General features: G+C 35.3%; 5 protein-coding genes across 10 annotated transcripts in view; 2 read left to right on the forward strand and 3 right to left on the reverse strand.

Annotated features, from left to right (window-relative positions):
- Positions 1 to 390: 390 nt before the first annotated feature.
- LOC140838463 (pentatricopeptide repeat-containing protein At1g02150) lies at positions 391 to 4,088 on the reverse strand. The gene is made up of 2 exons (XM_073204795.1): positions 3,546 to 4,088; positions 391 to 1,801 (listed from the first exon to the last, which is right to left on the reverse strand). Exons 1-2 carry the CDS (start codon positions 3,957 to 3,959, stop codon positions 566 to 568), a joined length of 1,650 nt encoding a protein of 549 aa, XP_073060896.1. The 5' UTR covers positions 3,960 to 4,088; the 3' UTR covers positions 391 to 565.
- A 6,170-nt stretch (positions 4,089 to 10,258) lies between these two features.
- LOC140838478 (pentatricopeptide repeat-containing protein At1g11290, chloroplastic) lies at positions 10,259 to 15,088 on the forward strand. Of its 6 annotated transcripts, none has more exons than XM_073204820.1 (3): positions 10,259 to 10,358; positions 11,039 to 11,089; positions 12,394 to 15,088. In XM_073204820.1, exon 3 carries the CDS (start codon positions 12,619 to 12,621, stop codon positions 15,037 to 15,039), a length of 2,421 nt encoding a protein of 806 aa, XP_073060921.1. In that variant the 5' UTR covers positions 10,259 to 10,358; positions 11,039 to 11,089; positions 12,394 to 12,618; the 3' UTR covers positions 15,040 to 15,088. The 6 variants fall into 6 exon arrangements, with proteins under 6 accessions (XP_073060921.1, XP_073060958.1, XP_073060930.1 ...); XM_073204857.1 differs by having other exon boundaries at positions 10,296 to 10,358; positions 12,374 to 15,088; XM_073204829.1 differs by having other exon boundaries at positions 10,328 to 10,417.
- A 930-nt stretch (positions 15,089 to 16,018) lies between these two features.
- Positions 16,019 to 16,901, reverse strand: LOC140838566 (stellacyanin-like). The gene is made up of 2 exons (XM_073204978.1): positions 16,671 to 16,901; positions 16,019 to 16,543 (listed from the first exon to the last, which is right to left on the reverse strand). The coding sequence occupies exons 1-2, from the start codon at positions 16,825 to 16,827 to the stop codon at positions 16,155 to 16,157; spliced, it is 546 nt and encodes a 181-aa protein (XP_073061079.1). The 5' UTR covers positions 16,828 to 16,901; the 3' UTR covers positions 16,019 to 16,154.
- A 3,415-nt stretch (positions 16,902 to 20,316) lies between these two features.
- On the reverse strand, positions 20,317 to 21,335 carry LOC140838560 (blue copper protein-like). The gene is made up of 2 exons (XM_073204965.1): positions 21,151 to 21,335; positions 20,317 to 20,870 (listed from the first exon to the last, which is right to left on the reverse strand). The coding sequence occupies exons 1-2, from the start codon at positions 21,311 to 21,313 to the stop codon at positions 20,380 to 20,382; spliced, it is 654 nt and encodes a 217-aa protein (XP_073061066.1). The 5' UTR covers positions 21,314 to 21,335; the 3' UTR covers positions 20,317 to 20,379.
- Positions 21,336 to 23,333: 1,998 nt separating this feature from the next.
- Positions 23,334 to 26,959, forward strand: part of LOC140838471 (glycine--tRNA ligase, chloroplastic/mitochondrial 2) — a 30,271-nt gene continuing 26,645 nt past the window's right edge. Inside the window, 6 exon segments of the mRNA XM_073204806.1 lie at positions 23,334 to 23,476; positions 23,478 to 23,652; positions 24,396 to 24,446; positions 25,070 to 25,137; positions 26,236 to 26,317; positions 26,486 to 26,549. Of these exon segments, the coding sequence (XP_073060907.1) occupies positions 23,394 to 23,476; positions 23,478 to 23,652; positions 24,396 to 24,446; positions 25,070 to 25,137; positions 26,236 to 26,317; positions 26,486 to 26,549 (523 nt within the window). The 5' untranslated portion in view covers positions 23,334 to 23,393.

Genomic DNA, 26,959 nt, shown 5'->3' on the forward strand with positions numbered 1-26,959 from the left:
ATGTAGAGTCGAGAGAAAATTGTTTTGTGAAAATGTTTAGAAATGATATTGTATTTATAGTTAACTTTTGGGGTAAAAAAAAAGTCAAATTGCAATTAATTTAATGTATTCAGTAGTAGTTGGCTTTAAGGCCGCAGCAGTTGGCCCAACGATCATTCATTTTTTAAAAACAATTTCCGGTCCCGTTGCCGGATTTGGTTCGAAAACCGTTTTAACCGGATTGAACCGAGATTGGGAAATGTATCACAGACGGTTTCGAGTCTGGTTCATCCTTACCGGGCCTGATTCCGGGCTTAACAGGTATATATGGATTATGCTAGGGATGCTTGACAGATCGGTTCTGATCATAATGCTCAACTCGTAGCGCAGCATTTAGTTTACCATTTACCCTTGAAAGCGATGAAAGATTCATAACTCGTAGCGCAGCGTTTAGTTTGCCAATAATACAACAAGGTTATACACTGAGCAGGGCTAAAAAACTTGCCTTGAAGATAATCAATCACACAGAGTCACTATTAACTTTGGGTAAAACTATTAAGCATGTCAAGATAGAAAATTTTCCTCACTAGCTCTCCTGCAGTTGGCCAAGGGGAAAAGCAACTTGGTCACCATCACCAACCATATCATTCTCTACGTCTGGGAAGTCGCCATTAAACGTCTCACCGTCAGAAATGGGAATGTAAGACATATAATTTACGTCATTGAGACAACCTGTTTGCCTTAGGATCTCAAATAAGGTGTCTTTACTTGGCTGATCAGATTCTTGGTCCAAGATCTTGAGAATTGAAACTACATTTGCCGGTCTTGGCCTCCAGTTCTTTGAGCCTTCAGCTGAAGCGGCATTCTGTAAGAAAGATAAAGCCTCCAGAATCCTCATACTTCTGATGTGATCTTCCGCAAGAATCTCCCAAGTCATCGAATTTGGCTTTCCTCCCCCCTCTATCATTTCATCGAAGAACGTCCATGCCTTTTCAGAAAGCCCTTTCTTTGTATAGAAACTCAGTAGAAGATTTGCTATTCGAGGGTCGTAGGCTGATTTAACAGAAAGCCATTCATCGTACCTCCTCTCAGCTTCATCAATGTCCCCTAATCGGACCAGAGAGGAGATTAAATTGTGGTATCCCGAATTTGGAATATTGGAAAAGGTAGATTTGTAAATGTTCCACATTCGAAACACCTCATCTTTCTTGCCAGCACTGCCATATAAACTAATAAGATAATGATAAGGAATTCGATCCCGACCGGTGATTCTGCTTTCAATTTTCTTCAGACAGTCGTCAGCCTTTTCGAATTGGTTAAACTTGATGTATGCTGTAGCCATTGTGCTGAAGGTTGTCCAATTGGGATTGATGGTCGGATCAAGTTGCATCTGTTCAAACACTTGTTCCATTTCCTCGGGAGACCCTTGAGACCCACGCTTCGTCAACCAAATATTATAGGAATAAATATCTAATGCTATTTTACTCTCAAGCATTTCCGATATAAGTGACTCAATCTTTTCGTGATCTTTTTGGTTCATATAGAGAGTCATCATCACATTGAATGGAAGTGCATGACTCGCATAACCTCGTTTTCTCATCGTGTTCATTTGTGCTTCAGCCTTTTCCTTCATCCTAGCACGTGCATAAGCATTCAAAAGAGACCCGTATATTCTTTTGTCTTTCAAGGCTTCGGGCAACTTCAAGAAATATTGTTCAGCACTTGAAATTCCATGCACTTTAGCAATCAAATCCAACTGAATAGCAGTGTCACTGGTGGTTATTCTATAGTACTCTCTTCGATTATTCATCCACTCGTATACCTGTAGCGCACATAAGAATATTACGGACACTAGAATATAAAGTTTTGAAATATGCTGCAATAAGGCGGCTAAATTAGTTTAACATGACGTCATCCACTCATGATGAGAACTATATAATTCAGCATTTAAATGAAGATTTGAAATTTTTAAAAAATGATGGCCAAGGACCATACAGATATTATATTCCTAACAGTGTGCAAAGTTCAATACACTCCACATACAGAACAGAAACCAAAATGTACAGCACAAACCAAAGACAACTGAAAAATAATTTCCCAAATTTGAGATGTGTCTGCACATGTAGGTGCATGCGAAATAATAAACCATAACTAAAAATTATTCTGCTGTGTATTCTTCCCACAACAAGATGTAGCAGGATATTTAAATTAGATCAATTATTGTCTTTCATACAAGGAGAGCTGATGAACCCAGTTTTAGAGGAACTGATTGAATCCTGAGTCGCATAGGTACCAAAACCTTGCAGATTCAGGAAGTGGTATAGTGTCTTGCTTACTTCCGATTCTTGATGTAATAGAGAGAAGTGAATAATGTTAAACAAAGCTGTGACAATAGTTATTTAATCTGACACCGAGGTACTGGAACAGGTTCCCATATATTCAATCCTTTCTTACGCCCCTTTAACGTGGGTTCCCCCGGGGTCAATTCATTTTTTTCCGCCCTGGCAGACCAAATAGAAAATTCACCCCTCGCACCCCTAAGAAAGGGAGAAAAGAAAAAAGAAATGTGGTGCTCCATCTTGTTGGTCATTCATAGAAACACCAAATTTGGTGCTCCACCTTATTGGTCAGTCTAAAAGCACCAATACTCCAAATAATGTAAACAAAGAAGCTTAGATGCATGCAACATATAGTAATCAATTTTAAAAGACAACATTCATATGAAACTGAATCAATAGTCCATGCGTAATTTGGTGCTCCACCTTATTGCTCATTCATAGAAACACCAAATTTCCCTTGGGTACTAGAAAATATACAGACTCGTTGAAACATAAATCTATGAGGTGACTTCTCCACTTGGAACAGAAGGATTTCTAACCAGAGAAGTCACAGGATTCTTTTAAACTTGTTCTCGCTTCAAAATAAGCAAATAAGTACCTAGTTTCAATTACCATCACATTTAATGTCAAGAAGGCACGAATTCATCCATGAAAATCAATTTAAGACCCTTGGATTTAGCACTAAGGTAGTACTTTTATGGTATCATGAACTCCACTTGAGCTGTGTCATAAGGCAACTCCTCTAGACACACATAATAAGTGTTGAAACCAAGCCATCCTCACATAATTTGCTCACAGTCCAAGAAAACTACACCATCCTAAAGCCCACAATTTAATCTCAAGAATCAAGAATAATATCAACAAAGCTCCAATTAAAAAGCCCCAATAACCCTCGCAGTAGAGTTGCAAGTTAAACATTAAATCACTAGATAGCTCAAATATCAACACTGCATCAATTGCGGAAGAACAACAGTACTACATAGAGGTCATGAAAAAACCAAAAGTCTGAAAAACAATAAAAGAAGAGGTGAAATATCAAAAAGCATTAAAAAGTCTAATGATGGGTTCTTGATTCCCACAGTCATGAACCATAGAACAACCAATATCCAGATAATTTATAAGAATCTGAAGCCTTTAAACATCATATAAGTTCATTTTACTACTCAAACACCCATCAAATATATCATAAACCTCCAAGAATACTGGCATTTCAAATTCTTTTCTCACCTCAAGAGCGTATTTGAAACGCCTAAACTTCCGCAGCTCCTTCACAATCCTGCAAAGCTCCCATTTCGAAATCCTATTTCCCTCATTTTCCACCCGATTCAACACAGAAGCAGCGCCCAGTTCGGGATTCTCCATCATAGATATTTCCTTGTACATAGCATTCCAGTTCAGCATAGGCCTCTTCTCAAAATCGACTGTTCCATAACTATGAACTTGGGATATTGACGAACATGTTATAAAGCCTGAATTTTTATGGGTTTCACGGGTAGTTACAATTACAACGGGTTGTTTGACGGAAAAGGTCCGATTTTGCAGGAGCCCAGACGAAAATGAAAGTGAGTTGAAGTTGGTGGGGCTGTGGTTTTGGCTATGAAACTTTGGAGGTGGTATCGGGATAGTGGATTGAAGAAGCATGGCTATTGGAATTTTGGGGTTGGATTTAGAAGTGCGGAGGCGAAGCTGTTTGTTTCTTCACTCTGAAATTTGGGCTTCTGTGTGGGATTTTCCTCCCGAAGATAAGAGGTATGCTTCATTTTCTCGGGCCCCTGTAATATTTTACACCCAGTTTCAACATAAAAGTTTTTGTTATTTAATTTTTATTTATTCTGATAGTAATAGCAATATAATAATAAAAACTAAAAGAAAATAATAGCTTACACTAATATAATATCTATTTAATTTTTTCTTCAAAACGTATGAACAAAAAATACCATATGCGAATGAAAACCGAGAAAAAATAAAGCATGGATTCATGGTTATTTTGAATATGTTCAAATTTTCTTTCTCATAATTATATTTGTAATGAGTGTGATATGTACTAATATATGACATAAATAACTATTAAAATCTAATATAAAATCATAGGTAACCAGAAATACTCCGGTGGTGCCGCCATCGTCCTCATGAGTATCATCGTTAGCACGATCAACGTTGTTGTGAGAGGCCGGATATTGTTCATACCAATAGCCATTTTGTCTTGATAAATAATCAATGTAACTATGATCAAATTCTTAGATAAAATATGCGATGCATTGAAAACATGAAGTTATATTGGTTACATTATGTATTTTCGTAATAATTATACGGAATATAAAATCAGATAATAATCATTTACGTAATATATTTATATACAAGGGCAAACGTGACTTGACCATTTAAAATGAGTGAGCTGGGATTTAAGCATTTTATACATAGAAGTTGCGCGATATATATGATTTTTAGTTTCTTAAATATTACATTATATTTGTATATGAATGACATGCATCCATAAAATCGAAAGATATGATCGTTCAAAAAATTCAAAGGAATTTCGAAGAATACTACGTACCAAGAAATTGAAGAATGTTGATAGTGAATCTTCTTCATCTCATTTCTCCATACCCTCCGATATACTCACTATCGATGAAGGGGATGATGTGCAGAAATTGGGCAAAAACATTATACCAATGGGATGAAAGACATTCAAAAAGACCATGAATGGAAAAGGATCAAAAGCTCCAAAAGGTTGTGAATTTGTTCCAAGAAATGAAAGAATATTAACGATCCAAAAGTGATATTTTAACGTGAATATTATATGAAGATGTGAGAAAAAATTATTCGCAAAGAATTCAATTAGTAATAAATTTAGTTCATAGTTTGTTTCATTTAATTATTTGTATTTTTTTAATTTTTTGTGTTTTTTTAAAAAAAATGTGTGTAGTTTTTAAAATTATGTGTATTTTTTTATTATTATGTGTAATTTTTAATTATTCTGTTTTTTAAATATCAAACTATTAAATTGAGTTAAAAAAGTTATTAAAATTTAATATTGGCATTTCCTAATTTTCTATTATTATTTCTAGCTGTATTTTTATATTAATATAAGAAGTCAATTTGTTACATTACAGCTTATGAAACATTTGCTTCCCTCGTTCAGTGGAGTATGATTGACTTCGATCCATGTAATTACATAAAATACTGGGTGTACGATTATACTCAATCTTAAATTTTGAATGATAAATTACAAAAATATCATTTAATTTATTTAGATTGATTGATTGATTTTATTCTCCGTTACCTTGAAAAGAAAATTTTCATTATGTGTAAATCTAAATATACATATAGTATGACTCTTAAAAAACATACACATTTTGGTCCTTCAATATATACCAGCATTAATACATTTGTTAATAAAAGAATTTTCTCCTAAAAAACTTGTTTTTTTTAAAACTTTCAATCATATTCTTAAAGAGAAATGTCTGGTAATTATTTTAAAATTACATTTTAAATAAATTTTCATCTTTTAAATTATTTTAATATTTTGAATATCATAGAAAAATAATTTTTCTTCACATTAATTAGGATTGTAAAATATCAAAATATGACATATTACTTTTTGATTTATCATTTTACGAAAACATATTTTTCACGATAAATATATATTAAGTCGACTCGTTTCACGTACATAAATTTAACAGAGTGAGCATGCTGTAAATGAATACTTGAATTCAGTAGATGAAAATTTAATACCGATTAAAATATCATTTTATCCCACAACAATAAAAGAAAAGAAAAGAAAATAACAACTCATGATCCGATGACACCAAACAAAGCAAATTGCACTGCCTATTCCCTAGACGATGACACCAAACAAGGTGGCCACAGCAATCAACAGAATATTCCGGCCAGGAAAAACGACCGTCGACCCAGAGGGATTCGGAATGGTTCCGGAGTCCGGAGGCGACGGGGTGGTTCCGGAATCCGGAGGCGATTGTCTGGTTCTCGATGGCGGTGATGGGGTGGTTCCGGAGGGTGGTGATGTACCTGTGCTGCTTCCGTCGGTGACTGTGATAGCCAATTTCATGCCTTTTGCGCAGTGACCGGATGTGGGACAGATAAAATACCTTGTGCCGGTGGTAGTTAGGGGGAATGCAGTCGGGCTCGAGTCGTTTAAAAAAATGGGATTACTGAAGTCGCAGTAATTGAATTCAGTTTCGGTTACTTCCGCAACTGAATGGCGGCTGGAATAATCGAACACTGAATATTTTACACAAATATAGCGACGAATCATTAGAATATATCACGAATTACATATATTTTATGCTTATAGATTAATTATAGGTAAAAACTTGTGAGAGACGGTCTCACGGGTCGAATTTGTGAGACGGATCTCCTATTTGAGTTATTCATGAAAAAGTATTATTTTTTATGCTAAGAGTATTACTTTTTATCGTGGATATGGGTAGGGTTGACCCGTTTCACAGATTAAGATCCGTGAGACGATCTCACATGAGACCCACTCTTAATTATAATTTCTTTTTAGGGAAAAAATCGGTACTTAAGGCACAAGGAATCATGCATGATCTAATATACAGGGTCTAAATTTTACAATTTCTTAATGACGTCGAGGGTCATCCCACGAGTTCCGGGTCCAGCCAAAAATACTCGAAACGAGACTGGATCTTCAATTTTTCGAGTTCAAGACAGATATGAGGACATTATCATTTATCACTAAACCCACTCCAGAAATAATATTAATTTGGTTAGCGAGTTTCTCAAACCCGTCTCGTCTTGTCCTATTAATATTTTTGAAATGAAGATGGAGAGTCTTCAAACCTGAAACCGCGGTGCATTGGAGGAGGATGAGAAGATGGACCAAGAATAACTAATTTTAATATCTCATATGACTAATTTCTTTTCTCAAAATACCCTTCTCTCGTACTATTGTTATTCTTATGAAAGAAAAAAAAAAGGAAACCGGAACTTCTATGTAAAGAAATAATAAATAGTACTTAAGAAAAAATTTGATGAAGTAATCAACAAACCTAGTAGGTCTTTGGTTGTAAATTTCTTATCTTTAACCCAAGCCTCATAATCTGTTCCGTCGGTCCATCCCAAGAAGCTATCGTCGCCTACATAAATGTTGGCACAGTATATCGCTACCGGAAAAATGAGGAGGAGAGCAAGAGAAGTGATAACTTTGGCCATTTCAATTATAATATGCAAGAATATGAAATGAAAATAAGCAGTGGAAACAGTACTGGTGCACCGTACGTGTTAGTTATATAGGCATGAAAGCGTGGGAGAAAGTTGAGATTCTTTCGTAATATTTTACTCAACTGAGAGGGAGTGGGTAGGCATTCTCGTACATCGCAGGTACTGTGCTTTTCTTGGTCAACTTATTGCTAGCTATGATCAGTTGACTTTCAGCCGCGTTGTCTGTACAACACATGGCTTGAAGTGTTTTATATATAAAAAATGGTGCCGGGATCAGTTTCGGTTCAATTTCTCTCGTTTTTTTTTTTTTTTGCTTTTATCGAGGTCAACGATTTTTTGAAGGATTCGAAAATTTTAGAACGAGCCAAATTTGTATTTTTTTCAATTAAGAAATCGACTTTCGATGACTGAAATAATCTATAATTAAGAAGGAATTTTTTATGTATTAATCAAAAAATCAATTAAAGAGAGACCGATATAAATCGTATTATTCAAAATTCAAATAAGATATATGTTTTTATATTTAATGAAAGCTAGCACCACACCTCCATGCACCCAAGTGTCTTGTTTGATGTGATGGAAGTATTCTGTCTATTTTAGTTATTGTTTTGGTCAATTATTTGGTTGATTAGTGAGTTACGAGAGAAACGGAGATTAGGGACTCAAAAAATAAGTAAATGGGTTGATGGGTCAACTAACATGCCAAATCTTAATGAAACCAACTTTTCATGAATTTTAGCGAATAGAGTTAGCTCAGTGTTACAAATGTACTACGCCGAATATTAAAATTGATTGATAGTAGTTTATAAATTCATAAGATTATATCATTCAATTGACAATTTTTTTTTTGGTATAAAACACTTTTTGTGTTTATAATCTAACATTGATGTTTTCGTTGAGAATCTGCGTAAATGAAATAATGACATAGAAAATAACTGCAATCATATCGGAGTTGATAATTGTGTAAATAACATTTTAAAGACTTGATTAATGTGTATGATGCATGCATTTAATATTGAAAGATGTGTGAAAATCGTCTAGAATGGATCATCTTAGACATTATTGACTTCTCAAAAAGTGGGCATCGTTACAATGGCTCACATTAAATATTAAAATTAATAAATAGTAGCTCATAAACTCGTGAGGTTATACTACTACCTAATGGACAAGTATTTTGGAATGAACAACTCTCGAATTTATAAATTAACATTAATGTTATCGTTGAGAGTGAAGTAGCGAAATGAACAACCTATAAAAGGCTACCATTTGATCAATGTCAATCATTGTGTAAAAAAAACATAATTATAAGATAAATTAAGATGCATGATGCATATACTGAATACTGAAACTGCTGACCTCAGATATTTAAACTAATAAATAGTGATTTATAAATCAAAGAGATGCAAGTGAAATTCGCTCAGAGTGAACCAGCACAAACGTCAGATATTAAAACTAACAAAAAATAACTTATAAATCCAATAAATGTTTCATATTAAAAGATGTCTAGTGAGAGATATAACATCATGAGTTTATAATTTACTCTTTATTAATTTTAGAAGATATCTTTATTCTTGTGAGATGGTCTAACAGATCTATATCAATGAGACGAGTTGACCAATCTATATATGTAATTAAAAGTAATTTTTTATATAAAAATAAAACTTTAATGAGTTGGGTCGTGTAAGAAATTTTTCTTACAAAAATGAATCGCATAACGATTTTATAAGAATTTTTGTTTTGATTTTAAATTTTTAATATTTTGTGTGAAACATATGTAACATCATGTCATTAATACTCATAGTTTGGTTCGTCCGAAAAATACATAACATCAATGAAAATCTCGATTATAATTTTTATTTTCTATATCTCATCGGTATTGTTATTTTTGTATCAATTTATTTGTTATTAAATGTTAATATTTATTGAGACCGGGCTTCTAGCCCAATGTAGGGATGGCAATGGGCCGGGGCGGGGGCGGGTTTGCCATCCCCATCCCCATCCCCGAATGCCATCCCCACCCCCATCCCCGCCCCCTTCCCCGCTTTTTCGGGTTCGGGGAATCCCCAAACCCGAAACTTCGGGGATCAACTTACCATCCCCGTCCTCATCCCCGTTTCAAAAATATTAATATGGCAAGACAATGACGGATTCGGAGATTTTCTCAAATCAAAACTTATTATTATCTATTATATTAGATACAATTTTAATATTAATATCAATATCAATATTAATAATATTATTATTATTAATGTTTTAAAAATTATATTATTAATATTAATAATACTATTATTTTATTATTGATAATATATTTTCGGGGCGGGTTCGGGGATGGGATAATAATCCCATACCCGCCCCGAACTATATCGGGGATTTAAAAAAATCCCCGAACCCGAACCTAAACCCGAAAAAAATCGGAGATCTCCATCCCCGTTTCGAGTTTTCCCCGTGGGGCCCCAAACCCGCGGGGAAAATTGCCATCCCTAGCCCAATGGTCTCACCCGCCGGATTAGCTGGCCTCCCACCCTGGGTTCGATCCCCCTCCCCTGCGTGAGTTGTAATAAAAAAAAATGTTAATATTTATTATTTAAATAAATAAAAAAACAGTGTAAATCCGCCGAAGAAGTGGTGTAGGTCTGTCATCCCCATATGCCACCAGCTTACTTAGTTGGGTTCCGGCCCAGCGTAAAGCTGAACCCGACCCACCTCATCAAATAAATTTTTTCCCAAAGTACCCCCAATTTTCTACTTATCGCGTTTTTCGTCTTCTGCGGCCCCTCTTTCTTCTTTTCTTCTTCACCTTCTGTTCTCACGTTTCAGCCAGCCATTCAGCTCCTCCAGGTGTTTTGATCTTGATGTATTTGTCCAAGTTTCGGTTTGGACCTTTTCTTGGGTCGACTGTGCGTTCATTTCAATAAATTTGTGGGTTTTGTTGCGGTTTACTGATTGATGTTTTTTGGACTGCGAATTATATGGTTGTATGTGTAATGGATTCGTGGACTGAATTTACTTTGTTGAATTAAGTTTGGTTACTTTCTATTGCAAAGTCGGCATTCTTTCAAAAGGAAAACAAACCTCCCCCGGAAATTTGTTAATTCCAATTTTCATATCTTCCTATGTTCTGTATTATAATCCATTCCATATACTATTTTAAACCTATCATGCATGTGATTGTCCAACACAATCTCCCAAAGTGCATTTGTCCAGAATAATTGCCCAAAAGACAAAATCAAACATTGCCTCGGATTTTGTTGGTTTGTGTTTTCATCAGATGAATGAAGCCAACGAGTGCAAAAAGGGAAAAATAACTTTCTTCTTGGATAGTACAGCTTCCGTAAACTTGATTGAAAATTATTGAAAGCTTTAGGGACTGGATTCAGTAACTTGGTTATTTTCCCTCAAATGAAGTATAACGGGTGCTAAATGAAAAATAAGTTTTTCTTTGAATGGTAGCATCATCGTCGTTTACCTTGACATGATTATATTTTTTTTTTTGAACTTTTGGTTCTTATACCATGCAGGAGTATCGGGCTTCTGTTGGATGTGCTGTGATGCAATGCAGCAACACTGAGGTAAGGGGAATTTGTGTTTTCATTATTTTGAGCTAGTAAAAATAACTCTCGTAGATGCAAGTCAAAATGCCAACTTTGGTTAACTGATACTTGATCTTGTTCTATTTCAATAAACAAACCCATGTGCTGGACCTTTTGGTTGGTTCCATTATTGTTGAAAATTTCAATAAGCCGTGCTTGGAAATGCAAATTTCATTCCATCTAGGGCGTAACTACTTTAGAATGCGGTTGGGATGTTTTTGATACCCTATTAATCATGGAGATTCATGAGTTATATATTCGAGGTAAACTATTGTAGTAATTTCTATTTCAACCTCTAATACAATCTAAGCTGATGGTAAATAAAAATAACATGAGTTCATAGGTTTGGGAGTGTATTCCACCAATTTTAACACACCCTTTTATTTGAATAAATGTGTACTTAAAAAAGTGTTACATACATAAGTTACCTTCATGAGATGCTTTGTTATGCTCTGTGGAACAGAAAAAAAAGTTTTGTTTTAGTCTTGCCCCAGTTTCCCTTCTCTGTTGCCAAACTGACACTTCCCGCAAAAATTGGCCATTGAAGTCCTTTTTCGGGAGTGAAAAGCTAGCATTTATGTTTTTATTACTGAGAAACTGGACGGTGCAAATACAAAGTTATTGATTTCAACAATTTTTTTCACAAATTACTTTCTATGTGCCAACTTATTAGTAAGTTTCTATGAAGGCTATTTTGTGGCATTTATGAATTCATAGCTTTATCAGATAATTTCATTACCTTGTGTTGACATAAAAAAATCCTTTAAAAAATATTTTTTAGATTAGAGGAAGCATCTTAGTTTAAATTAGAGATGCATATTAAGTACCGTTTGACTCTGATAAAGTGGGAGATTATCTCTAATGAACTTGATTATGTGACTCAGCCACCAAAACTTATCTTATTGGTCTTATGCATTCCTGAAGTCGATATACCTTTGGATGTAAGGATGCTAAACCATAGTTCAAATTTTTATTAAGGGTATCACCTTATATGGAGTTTACTTTTAATTTATGAACAAAGAGTAATTTAGCAGTAGAGTGGTCGGTGGTGGATGTAACAATTTTCACAATCTGCTTTTCATGGTCTTTCTAAGAGTCGTTGAGTTATATTGAGTGGATCCCTATATTTATGGTTTCTGCAATTGCAATGAAAAGTTTTTGAAGTTATCGGTTATTCCTTTTCTTCTTCCCATATCTGTTTATTCCCTCTCTTTCTTTGTTTGCATTCGAACTACTGCCATCATCTTGTTTAATTTTTGCAAGGATTTGACTATGTTGGGCAGGTTGGAGCTGGTACTACGAATCCTCTCACTTCTTTAAGGGTCCTCAGTCTAGAACCATGGAATGTTGCGTAAGTATGGCATTTAACCCTACTTGTAATCCATTCTCTTTTTGGCAGAAAAAAGTAAAATAGCATCATATACTTAGAAGATGTTTGACTGAGCTAACTTGTGACCAAGAAGACATCCCATTCTCCGGCGCCTAGGCGTAGTGGTGGCCAAAACGCAATGACCTCGCTCCTACTTCCTCGCTCAATGCCGTCACCACTCTCCACCGCCCCACCTTTCTTTTCACCAAGAACCCACATTCCTCCGCACATATACACCCACCCCGCAGCCATTCTCCTCGAGATGTGTACTTCCATGAAAGAACTCCATCAATTTCTCCCACTTATAATTAAAAACGGCCTATACAACGAGCATTTGTTCCAAACCAAGCTCGTCAGCTTGTTCTGCAAATACAGGAGCTTAAATGATGCGGTCAAAGTGTTTGAGCCAATTGAATCCAAGATTGATCCTCTATACCATACCCTACTCAGAGGATACGTTCAACAATCGTCTCTAGATGCTGCTTTGAGGTTCTTTTGTCGAATGAAGTATGAGAACGTGATGCCGGTTGTGTATAATTTTGCTTATTTGCTGAAAGCATGCGCTGATAGTTTTGATGCTGGAAGAGGGAAGGAGATTCATGCGCAGTTGATAGTGAATGGGTTTTCCTCTAATTTGTTTTCCATGACCAGTGTGATGAATTTGTACGCTAAATGCCGCTTAATTCATGAGGCGTATAAGATGTTTGAAAGAATGCCTGAAAGAGATTTGGTTTGTTGGAATACGGTGCTTGGAGGGTTTTCACAAAACAGAATGCCAAAGAGGGTGTTGGAGTTGGTTATTTTAATGCAAGAAGAGGGGCATAGCCCTGATATGGTTACTGTGGTTTCTATATTGCCTACCTCTGCTGATATTAGGAATTCAAAGATTGGGAAATCGATTCATGGGTACGTTATGAGACGCGGGTTGGAGTCATACGTAAATGTTGCAACTGCCCTGTTGGACATGTATGCAAAATGTGGGTTGATAGGAACGGCGAGACGGGTTTTTGATGGAATGGATTCAAGAACTGTAGTTTCATGGAATTCCTTGATTGATGGATATGCTCAAAGTGGGGATTCAGAAGAAGCGATTAATGTATTTCAAAAGATGTTGGATGAAGGACTGAAGCCAAGCAACGTTACGATTATGGGCACTTTACATGCATGTGGCGATTTGGGTGATCTCCGGAATGGTCGGTTTCTTCATGAGTTAGTCGATCAGCTAGGCCTTGGTTCGGATGTCTCGGTGATGAACTCCTTGATTTCAATGTATTGCAAGTGCAGAAGGGTTGATGTGGCATATGAATTGTTTCATAAACTGGAAGGAAAGACACTCGTATCTTGGAATGCTATAATATTAGGCTGTGCACAAAATGGTCGTGTGATTGAAGCCATCGATCTATTCTGCAAAATGCAACAGCATAATATGGTACCTGATTCATTCACACTGGTGAGTGTCATCACTGCTGTTGCTGAGTTATCTGTGTTACGCCAAGCGAATTGGATATATGGACTGGCTATACGAATGTATTTGGACAAGAATGTATTTGTTATGACAGCCATTGTTGACATGTATGCAAAATGTGGAGCTGTGAATAAAGCAAGAAAGCTCTTTGACATGATGGATGAGAGGCATGTCACGACATGGAATGCTATGATAGACGGCTATGGAACTCATGGTTTTGGAAAAGAAGCTGTGGAATTATTTGATGAAATGTGCCAAAATGGGAGTATAAATCCGAATGATGTTACATTTCTGTGCATAATATCGGCTTGCAGCCACTCTGGCCTTGTAAAAGAAGGGCAACACTACTATACCATTATGAAAGAGGTATATGGCATAGAACCATCGATGGATCATTACGGAGCCATGGTTGACTTACTTGGTCGAGCTGGTAGAGTTGAAGAGGCTTGGGATTTTGTACAATGCATGCCTGTCGAACCAGGGATCAACGTCTTTGGTGCCATGCTGGGAGCCTGCAAGATTCACAAAAATGTGGATTTAGGGGAGAGAGTTGCTGACAAACTATTCAGTTTAGAACCAGATGACGGTGGGTATCACGTTTTACTTGCCAATATTTATGCCTTAGCTTCAATGTGGGATAAAGTTGCTAAAGTAAGAACCATGATGGAGAAGAAAGGGATTAGAAAAACACCTGGTTGCAGTACAGTGGACTTGAAAAATGAGGTTCACACTTTCTATTCTGGGAACACGAGTCATCCTCAATCCAAGAAGATATATGCATACCTTGAGACATTGATCGATAGGATCAAAATGGCTGGGTATATCCCTGATACCAGCTCTATTCATGATGTCGAAGATGATGTTCAGGAGCAGTTGCTGAATACTCACAGTGAGAAGATAGCCATTGCATTTGGACTTTTGAATACAAGTCCTGGCACGACTATTCATATCAGGAAAAATCTTCGGGTCTGTGGAGATTGCCACAATGCCACAAAATACATATCTCTTGTGACCAAACGAGAGATAGTTGTCCGCGATATGCATAGGTTCCACCATTTCAAGAATGGGACATGCTCGTGTAAAGATTATTGGTGACTTGCTCCGGGTATCATATTTGATCTGTTCATGAATACCATTGGAAGAAGTCGAATTCAACAATCCGTGATGTCCAACCACGGATCTCACGTTTATCTATCAGGCGTTGCGGTGAAAACAAGGTGGGATTCAAGATTGGCGGTTCACATAACTAGTGCAGTATTCTTTAACCATTCTGTAATCATCAAGAATAGTAGCAGCAAATGGAAGTGAAGTATTCATGATCTGAAAAGGCAGCGGCGCGGTTTTATTTTATTGTCACCTATGAAAAAAGGTCATGGAGTGACCATTGTAGGTGAAAAGCGTGGGAGACCAGTACCTGCACTAACTAAACGTGCATTTTCAACATGGAGACATACAACTAGCGAGAACCAAAATAAATCATGCATTTATTTTTTCCGGAACAATTGACTTTTAATTAATTGATTACAATGGTTGGTTTTAGACGAGTTGTCAAGGCATAGATTAGTTATTACCAAATTTTTCTTTCATTAACTAAATTGTCGTGTTGACTTAGCAGCAATATCTGAAGGAACCACGGCTTTTGATTACTTCCTCAAGTTTGCAAGCACATGTATTTTTTTTATATAAGAAATATAATCTTCAACGTTTTATTCTTTTTAAGAAAACCAGTAAATACAAGTTCTTGTAACCAAGTAGAGAAACCAACATCGATCCAAACATAACTAGAAGAAGACATAGCAAATTTAGCTAAACTATGAGCAACATTGTTAGCATGTCGTCGCATATGTTGAATTCCAAATAAACCATTAACTACAACTAGGTTTTGAATTTGGGAAGCAATTATCACTGCTTTCAAAGAGTCCAAATACATTTAAATGTTTGGGAGATTATTTATCATGCAGAATTTCAGACCAAATAATATATATAGCAGTGAGACAAATATAGGATTCCTATATTTGGTGGCTAATCGCATGACCTTCTAATTTTAACAAAGGTATATTTTATGATATGGTAATAATAAAACGACAACATGTATAAATTAAAATCGAAATTCAAATATAACTACAAAGTCCAGTAGTTTATTTATACACACAAAAATAGGAAAATAAAATAATAACTCATAATTCAGCAAACAAAGCACTGCCTCTTCCCTAGCCAATCACTCCAAACAAGGCGGCCACAACGACTAACACCCCGACGAACAAACTGTTCCATCCAACCAGAACGACCGTCGCATCACTAGAGGGCGGTGGAGGCTCCGGGGTCGACGGAGTGGTGCCGGAGTCCGGAGGCGATGGTGTGGTGCCGGATGGCGGTGATGGGGTGCCGGTGTTGCTTCCGCTGGTGACCGTGACGGCCAATTTCATGCCTCGAGAGCAGTGATTGGATTCGGGACAGATGAAATACCTCGTCCCCGTGGTGGTGAGTGGGATGGAACTCGGGCTTGGACTGTTTGAAGAGATGGGGTTGTCGGAGTTGCAGTTCTGGTAGTCAGCTTGGTTTACTTCGTCCACGGAATGGGAGGGACCATAGTTGAACACTGAACATTAATTAACACAAATACCATACATCACAATCATTTCGTCTCAAATAGTCGATGATATATATATGGCTAGCTAGATTAACAAACGAATTTAATGCAATATACTTTTGAATGAAGTACTCACCAAGCACGTCTGATGTGGTAAAAGTCTGGCCGTTAGCCCAGTTATCATAATTGACACTCGAGCTCCACCCGCCGGCGCCCCCTACAACGATGTTGGCACCGTAAACTGCCTGAAAAACTAGGAGGAGAGCAGCAAGAAAAGTGATAGCTTTGGCCATTTCTGTAGACGTATCGATCCGATCCTTGGCTGGAATTAATATTATGAGATGGAAACTCAAACAAGCAATGGATATACTGGTGCATCGTGCATGTTATATAGACAGCCATGACGTGAAAATATTTCAATATTTTTTAAAGAGACTGTAAAATAATTGTCAAAAAAAAAAAGAGAGAGAGAGAGACTGTAAACTAAAATAAACATATTAACTAATTACGATCAATTACCTTATATTTATTTTTAAAAATATAATACTTACAAGGCAAAAAATTATTTCTACATAAAATTTAAAATTTTCGGTTACAATAATAGTACTAAGTACGCAACTTTGGTGAACTTGAGTTAATTTTAGACTTCTATATTTGGAGTTAGATATATGGTTTTAACTTATCGTCCCATAGTTGGCAAAAACTTGTATGTGACAGTGTCACTGGTCGTATTTTGTAAGACATATATTTTATTTGAGTTGACATGTTTCACACATAAATATTCGTAAGACTGTCTCACAAGATACATACTCTCATAGTTAGCTCAGATCTTATTTAACTATCACATAATACAATAATACGATTATTTCACTTAGATTTCATTTACGAACACATAATACAAGAATTAACAATCCCATTACGTCAAGTATTTTACCTGTTCAATAAATCTCCGAAATTAGATGTTTCGACCGCGTAGTGGGTAGAATTTTTTTTATTGATTGTCATCATATATAGTTATTCTCATATCATGGCTGATCATTCATATATTTTAATAAATAATAATAACTAGTTTTTTCTTGAAAAATATAAAAATTAGACCATGTACTCTTAATTAAAATTTCCAGGATGATTCCTATTATCACCTACCATGCTCCCATGATGATGATGAGATATATATATATATATATATATATATATATATATATATATATATATATATATATATATATATATATATATATATATATATCATATCGTGAGAGTAGGTAGGCATGATATGATGTATTATTTTCTTGGTCAAATTATTTGGTAGTTTAGGAAAAAGATTGTTCCTTATTGACTTCATCAAATAATTAATTACTAATGGGGTGGGTGAACTCAATCTCTTTCTGTTTTTAAATCGATCTACAACTTGTTTTAGACAGATCATCCTAAATTCTTTAATCTTTATAAGTCAAATTTTATCTTTATTACGTGAAGTTTTCAGAAAAATTCAAAAGGTCAAAAGTAATTTAAGGTATTAAAAAAACAATAATATTTATCAGTTTTCACTTAATTATTATATGAAGAGTTCACAACTAAATTAAACCTGCACAAATATCAGATATCTTAAATTATATGGTAAAGTTAAACATAAAATAAATATAAGCGAAATAGTATACACACGCCATTAGCATTCGATCTTCGGCGAATATTTTTAAATGGACGTGGTGCGGTTGTGATATCGATGCAATGTTGATGTGACACTTATGTATATATATGTATTGTGTCATATCAATATTCTCTATGAACAATGACTAAAGTGGTAAAAAAATCAGAAGATATGTGATTAAAATTGAATTTGTTTTAAAAAATGATTATAATATGTTTGATGCTTAAAATCTTGGTCACCAACTATATATAATATTGGCCGACGTGATTTGTTATTTATTGATGATTTAAATAATCCCCAATTTTTTTAGTAAGAAATGTGTTTAATTTATTCATTTCTGTTTTACTGTCGTCCTCATCCTTACCGGCCCGTCTTTCTAGTAGTGCTTATATTTATATATTATATTAATACACATCCATGTCTCTCTTTTTTTTTCTTTCTTTTTTTCCTTTTTTTAAAAAATTCTCAGATCTTTACGACCAATTAATATTCATGGCTAGAAAAAATGTGCATGTATTGAATTAAAATTTCAAAAAGAGAGGTCGAAATAGTTCGTCTTACCTAACCATTAAGAAATATTATACATACCATATTTATTTAACGAATTACCCATCGTGTCTATATATTATTACACAAAAATTCTTGTGAAACGGTCTTATGAGTCAATTTTGTGAGACAAATCTTTTATTTGGATCATTATGAAATAATATTATTTTTTTATTGTAAATATGAACATAGTTGACATGTTTCACAAATAAAAATCTTTAGTCATGTAGTTGTTGTTATGTTTTTGGAATGACATCCATTCTTCAATTTTAATAAACATTTTTGGTTAGTCAATTGATTGTTGAGTCGTCAAAAACAAAGATTAAAAAAAAAAAACTGTGTGAACCCGTCAACTGAGATACGAATTTTTAATTAAACCTAAAGTTATGCTATATTTTATTTAATTATTCAAATATGGTAGTTACGCCTCATAATCACGATCTTAATTAATGAGTATGTCTCATGTGAGACCGTCTCACGGATCATAATCTGTGAGACGGGTCAACCCTACCCATATTCACAATAAAAAGTAATACTCTTAGCATAAAAAATAATACTTTGTCATGGATGACCCAAATAAAGATCCGTCTCATAAAATACGACCCGTGAGACCGTCTCACACAAGTTTTTGCCCTTAATTAATAGTTACAAAAAAATGGAGACATTTAAAATGATAGCCTAATTTATCATATCTAGTCATATCTTAAAATGTGGTTTATAATTTTTTGTCATTTATTTATTTGAATATTAAAGCTAATCTCATAGTTTTATAACTTCTTATCTATGATTAATTTCAGCTTCCACGCATAATGATGTACAGTATACTAAAAAAAAAATATAATAATAACTATTTTCATTAAAAATTAATCGATTATCTTTAATAGTCATTAAGTACCAATTCAAATTACATTTTGGCCAACGAAGATGCTTGGAAGAGCCAACTTCAATGAAATATATATTGCGAGTTCCTACCAAGTCAAGAGGATAATTAACATACATTTTACGAGACACTACAATTTTTTTTTTTTGAGAAGTAGACATACAATATATCATAAAAATAAATTTCAATTTAAGTTATTTAAGACAATAAATAATTAATATGGTTTTGTAAGATTAAACATTTATAACTTATCGACATATGACATATATCATAACATAATTTTGTTATGCATGATTCAATAACATCATAACGTCAGTGGTTTTTATATTACATCATTCGCATAATTTAAGGCTGTTGCATTTTTGTGACATTATAATTTCAGTCGTTAATTCGTTAAGAGTAGGTCTCTTGTGAGACAGTCTCATGAATCTTTATCTCAATCCATACCGATATTCACAATAAAAATAATACTCTTAGCATAAAAAATAATATTTTTTCATGGATGACTCAAATAAGATATTCGTCTCACAAAATACGACCCGTGAGATCGTCTCACACAAATTTTTGTCATTCATTAATTGAATTGTCACTGCACACACTTTGGGACTAATGAATGTATTGAAAAATATAAATATTTATTAGAACAAATTACAGTACGATAATATCAATAATAGCGGAAGCTATATATAATATCTGATAATGGCGGGACATGCATGCATACAAACGGGAAAAAGAAAGTCAGAAATTGAACGTAGCACTGCCTCTTACCTAGCCTATAAGCGCAAAGAATGAAGCCATAACAAGAAATATTTCAACAAACATGCTATTCCGGGCTGCCAAAATCGTGCCATGAGAGGGTGCTGGAGGTGGAGTATTGGTGGGTGCGAGTGGAGAACGCGAGGGAGGCGATGAGCGGGTGCTCGGGGAGGGAGTTGGTGTGGTTTTGGGTGGAGGTGACGCAGTGGTGCTGGGCGGATGCGATGGAGGAACAGTACTGTTTCTAGGTTGAGGTGGCGGAATGGTGGTGGACGGTGGCGGCGGTGGGGCGGTGCTGCTTCCGTCGGTGATTGTGACTGCCAATTTCATGCCCCGAGAGCAGTGGTTGGAGGTGGGGCAGATGAAGTATCTTGTTCCGGTTGAGGAGAGGGGAATTGAAGTTGGGCTGGGGCTGTATGAAACAATGGGATTATTGGTGTTGCAGTCTTCATAGTCACTGGCGCTTACTTCTTCTACGGAATGGCTGGGGCCATAGTTAAACACTGAGAATTGTATTATCAAAAGACGAAGAACTTCGTTACTCGTTAGTGAGATATACACGATTTTTAGCCTTAATAATTATAATATATACACAAAAACAAAGAGAATTATCTATGTAGTCTTTTTCACAAAAGATCTTGAACAGAGGTGATCAAAATATAATACACATATACTTTTCGTAACTATAATTTAATTATGATCATATTCACTAAGTTACAGCCTCATTAAATCTTTTGCGGTCGATCAAATCCTTGATGCGTTTGAACGAATAAATGAACTTACACAAGGCATCTTTGGTTGTAAACGCTTGACCATTAGCCCAAGAATCGTAATTGAATCCGGTCGTCCATCCACTGCTGCCGCCGACAGAGATAGTGGCGCCATACACTGCCGGAAAAACATGGAGTAGCAGAAGAAGAAAAGTAATAGCTTCGGCCATTTCCATGGCTTCTTTTTTTTCTTCTTTGCCACAACTACAAGCAATGGATTTTGAGGGGGTGCACTCTTCACTGTTATACAGATAATAGCCAATAAAATATACAGAAATATTAGTTGCCATGCTAGCACGATCTTGTTTTGTCGGTCATATTTATGAGAATATTGACTTATTGGAAGGCAAATTGAGAGAGTTGCATTTAAAAATGAAAGATTCAATATTGTATATATTTAGTTAAAGCTAGAAAACCTGTAGAAATATCGTAATTCAATGAATTAATTAGCCCTTACTGAGAACGATGGATTTCGGTTGAGACATTTTTGCGGGAGAGATGATATTTTCTTGCATGATTTGGAGTCTAAGATAATTGAGATTGGAAATGTGGGTGGCCGTGAAGAAGTAAATATGGAAAAATTGAAACTAGTAAGCCTTTATTTTGTGGTGGGTGTATGGGCCGTCCACGGAAAGTGAAGAAGAATATATTCATGTCATGAACCGAGGTTGATAGTATAATGTTTTTATCCATCGACGAAAGAAGAAGCATAAATGTCTCCACCACACATCCGCCTTCCATCTCCCCCTCACATGCCTCAACCATCTTCCTGGAACCTCCGCCCTCCATCTCCCCTGCACGTGTCTCCACAATCTCCTTCGCACCTTTGCTCTCCATCTTCCCCATACATTTCTCCACTCTCGATCTCCCTTCACTACACCTCCGTCCATACTTCTTCATTTATATTATACAATTGGTACTACGCAGCGTGGACTTCGTTGAACGGTTTAATAAACATTTTGTTTCAGTTTGCACGAGTGGTTTAAAGTCTCTCAAAAACCGCTTTAGAACATTTTTTTAGTGCCACCTCCGCTATCCAGCTTTTCAAATATAGATACCCAGTGTTTCGTTTGACAAGTTTGGAGGACGGTTTTACCATAATCGCGAAAAGAGGATGCTGATGTATTTGCATATGATGGATGTACTGAGACACATGCAAACAGACATTTCTCGTGTGAAAAGAAGATAGAGATGTTTGAATCAGCGAGAGTGCCGTGGAAGCAGGTATTACTGCTATTTTTGGTATGTTTTATAAATTGCTATTTATTAAATTTTTTTTTATATTGGTTTGATTATGTTAATATATGTGCAATTTTTGTTATTTGTCACTGAGAGTGCATGCAGAGACGGAGTCATCAGTGACAAACAAAATTGCACTAAAAACCATGTATACACATATTGCTAGACTCGAAACTATACATATCTTATTCTCATAAAAAATAAATTATATACGCCATAATATAATCAACATTGATGATGTGACACTATATAGCTATTGATACGTGGTCTGATATTATTAATGTCTATGATGTCACCTCAAAGTAGTCAAAAGAGGTGAAATTGTATGGACAAAGAAAATTATAACTGATCAAACAAAATCATTTTCTACTGTGTATATATAATATGATAAATGAAAACAATGTAATTTCGTAAGGTTGTCTTTATCAGCTAGTATATGTAAAATCGGGTTGTGATAATTTGGTTGCTTAACATCAATTTCATAATAAATTATCAAGAACTCAACTAAGAAGATATGAGGAGAGTAAGTTGTCAATTCATGAAATTGTCCAGATATTATTCTCAAGAGTGAGTCTCATGTGAGACCGTCTCACGGATCATAATCTGTGAGACGGGTCAACCCTACCCATATTCACAATAAAAAGTAATACTTTTAGCATAAAAAGTAATACTTTTTCATGTGTGACCCAAATAAGAGATCCGTCTCACAGATACGACCCGTGAGACCGTCTCACACAAGTTTTTGCCTATTCTCAAATAACGAGTAAATAAATTATTAGGCTAAACCGTTTAAAGTTGTTGGACCTGATTGTGGAGCGATTCTGAAGGTAAGCCCACTTCATAGGCCCAAATTAGTTGGGCTTCAGGCTAGTTTAAATCAGAGCCCAGCCCGGAAACGTGAGAACCTAAATTAATAATTTATTTTTATTTATAAAACAGTTTCCAACGGTAGAAAAATGAAAAACTTGACAGACACGCCCTAACCCCTTCCACACACAAAACGCTATCCTCGGCAGAATGAGCATACTGACGCTCCCATTGGTGACTTCCATTTTCAAGAATTCGCCCAACATATACAAATCCCACGTCCGCTTTCTTGTTCACCACTGTCCGGAGTTCTTCTCCTCTTCATATATTCCAGCCAAAACGCTTCTCTTCTTCTGCGGCCACTCATTCTTCTTCATCTTCGGTCTCGTCATCCAATGATCAGTGCTTACAGAAATCGTCTTCTTTATCTTCCGTGCTCACGTTTCAGCAAGCCATTCAGCGCCTCCAGGTTCTTTTTATCACGCTTTGTTTATCTGTGTTTTGGTTTGGACGTTTTCTTGGATTAATGACTCTGTGTTTGTTTTAATGAATTTGTGGATTTGTTGCAGGTTTCTGATTGATGATTTCTTGGGCTGAGAATTTATATAGTTGTTTGCGTAATGAGTTTGTGGATTGAATTTAGTTGGTTACTTCTTATTAAAAGAGCATTCTTTCGAAAGGACAACAAACCTCACCCAAAAAGATATTTTCATATCTTCTTAGTTCTTACGTATTCAATTTTTTATGACGCCCAAAATGTTTTATTATGCATTAAGGAATGTTCGATTACAATTTTATATCCTATTAGATGTACTAATGTTAATACCTAACATGCATGTCATTGCCCAACACAATCTAACAAAACGCATCTGTCCGAAAAATTCCCAAAAGACCCAAAATCAGACGTTGCCTCAGATTTTGTTAGGTTTTTGTTTTCATCCAAGAATAAAGCTATCGAGTCAAATGGAAAAATAAATTTGTTCTTGGACAATACAGCCTCTGGAAACTTGATTCGAAATTATTGAAAACTTTAGGGACAGGATTTTTTTCGAGGCAAGGGACGGGACTCAGTTAACTTAGTTTGTTCCCCAAGAACGAAGTATGACGAATACTAAATGAAAATTAAGTTTTTCTTTGAATGGTAGTATCATTGTGGTTTGCGTTGCCATAATTATATTTTTGTTTTGGAATTTTGGTTTTTATATCATGCAGGAGTATTGGGCTTCTGTTGGATGTGCTGTGATGCAATGCAGCAACACTGAGGTAACTGGAATTTATGTTTTTCTTTATTATGAGTTAGTAAAAATAACTGTCATAGTTCGAAGTCAAATTGTTAAAATTACTGTCATATGTATATTTTAAATTAGAGAAACATCTTAGTTTAAATTAGAGATGCATATTAAGATCACCCTCTTTCTTATTGGCTCTGGTAAAGTTGGAAATTTATTTCTAATGAACTTGATCATGTGACCCAGCTTCTAAAACTTATCTTAATGGTCTTATGCATAGTGAAGTCCATGTTCCATTGGGGGCAAGGTTGCTAAATCATAGGTCAAATTATTATTAATCTATCAAATTGCATGCAGCATACTTATAATTTTAAAACAAAAAAATAATTTAGCCCTGGAGTGTTAGTGGTGGATGTAACAATTTTGACCATTTACGTTTCCTGTTCTCGACATGTAATAATAAATCACTTTCTAAGAATCGTTGAGCTATATTGAGTGAATAACTTTATTTTAGGTTTCTTTGATTGGAATGAAAAATATTTGAAGTTATTGGTCTTCCCTTTTCTTCATCCCGTGCCCCCTGTATTCCCTTGCTTTCTTTATTTTCATTTGAACTACTGTCATCATCTTTTTTGAGGATTTGACTATATTGGGCAGGTTGGAGCTGGTACTATGAATCCTCTGACCTTTTTAAGGGTCCTTGGTCCAGAACCATGGAATGTTGCGTACGTATGCACTTAACCCTACTTGTACTTCAATATATCTTCGGGAAAAATGGTAAATAACATCATGCGCTTAGTTCACCTTGTTTGATTTGGATTATGAAGGGGGGATCTTTTCCTGACGAAAAGGCCTGTTGTTTGGTAAAAACTGCAAAATTTCTGCTATCATTTTTTGGGTGTTCAATCATAGGACTTCACAGGATTTGTTTAATGACAAAGTAGCCTTGGCATATGAAGCATGCAACAAAAATTTGAGAGAAAGCAATTGCTAAGAAATATATTTTGAAATTATTGACTAGATAAAAAACAACCGTCAATTGATTTTGCTTAGTCTATTACGTACTAGTAAAAACTCTGTATAGTAAAGGAAAATGTATTATTTATTGTTTTTACCCCCTCTTTTCTATGTTAGTTCTTAATCAACTTATGTGCTTTTCACATCAGCTTTAATTATGCCACCTAGTCTGCTTTCCTTTGACCAGTTTCAGCAATCACAATTTATTGATCCATGCTCTAAACACAAAATAAAGCAGTGCATGGTTGTTCCTCATCAATAGAACTTCTTTTATCAATACGATAAAGTGAATGCATGATATGTCAATGGTAGTGCCCTAGTGGGTAAAATACATAGGAGGTGTGATAGTAAGTTAACTAAAAGAAGGTTGATACATGATTATGAACTTGAGCAAGTATTTTGAAGGATAAGCAAACTTGCAGATCTTGATTATTTGAGACAAATTACTTTCATAGCATATTGCATGGTGAACCTAGAACGAACTGTGAGAGAGGGGTTAACAAAGATGCAATGCATGTGTACAGTTGTACAGTTGTAAATTGTGCAATAAATATCTCATGTTGATTGGAATGTCACATTAATTTAAATAAAGCAACAAAAATGTAGTTATTCGATTTTAGTTCTTGGTGAGTTCTTTGAAGAAAAAGGTGTGAACTAATGCATACCTGGACTTACAAAAGGGGAGAATTTCACAAATGCCTTATTAACTGTGATATATCAAAACTATCACGAATCACCCTCTTCTCATGTTTACTCGTTCTTCCAATTTGTAAGGTGATCGTTAATGTGCTAGTTTCTTGTGAAAGGTATGTAGAACCTAGTATCCGACCAGATGATAGTCGTTATGGTGAAAATCCAAATAGACTTCAAAGGCACACTCAATTCCAGGTGAATATTGAGCCTTTTTTTAATATAATATTGTTTCCTATAAAAAAAATATTGAGTCTTTTTATTTTTTATTTTATTTTCGGAAGTGTTGAAGTTCGTGAAACTATTTGCAATGGCTTCCGACAAACCATAATTTACTTTGCAGTGCTTGCCTGAAATTTATCTCAGGTGATATTGAAGCCTGACCCTGGAAATTCTCAGGACTTGTTCATACGGAGCTTATCCGCCCTAGGTTTGATGATGCTATCTTTCATCGATTAACATCTGAAGATGATTGTGTAGAATAATAATTGAAAGCAGTAATTACTCTTACTATGAATTGTGATCGCTGATATAGTATCACAATCGAAACATAGCGGCTTTGACGGTTATGTGAGTTGAAAGAATTAGAGTTTCATTATACTTGTTGGTATAACAACAAGGGCTCAATTTTACAATTGGCATTAGCGTCAAATTTAACCATCAAGTCTTTGAGTTGCAAGTTATGGTGATCAAAACGTGGCGACGCATTCCAATATTGTTAAAAGGATTCTAGTTGTATTGTTATTTCTTGGTATTTTTGGCACAATGGGTTAACCCAAGTTCTTGATCATACACAATTGTTAACCTTGTAGTTTCATGCTATATAATTTCTCATTGGCT

Source organism: Primulina eburnea, chromosome 1 (assembly GCF_022965805.1).
Source record: "Primulina eburnea isolate SZY01 chromosome 1, ASM2296580v1, whole genome shotgun sequence".
Taxonomy (NCBI): domain Eukaryota; kingdom Viridiplantae; phylum Streptophyta; class Magnoliopsida; order Lamiales; family Gesneriaceae; genus Primulina; species Primulina eburnea.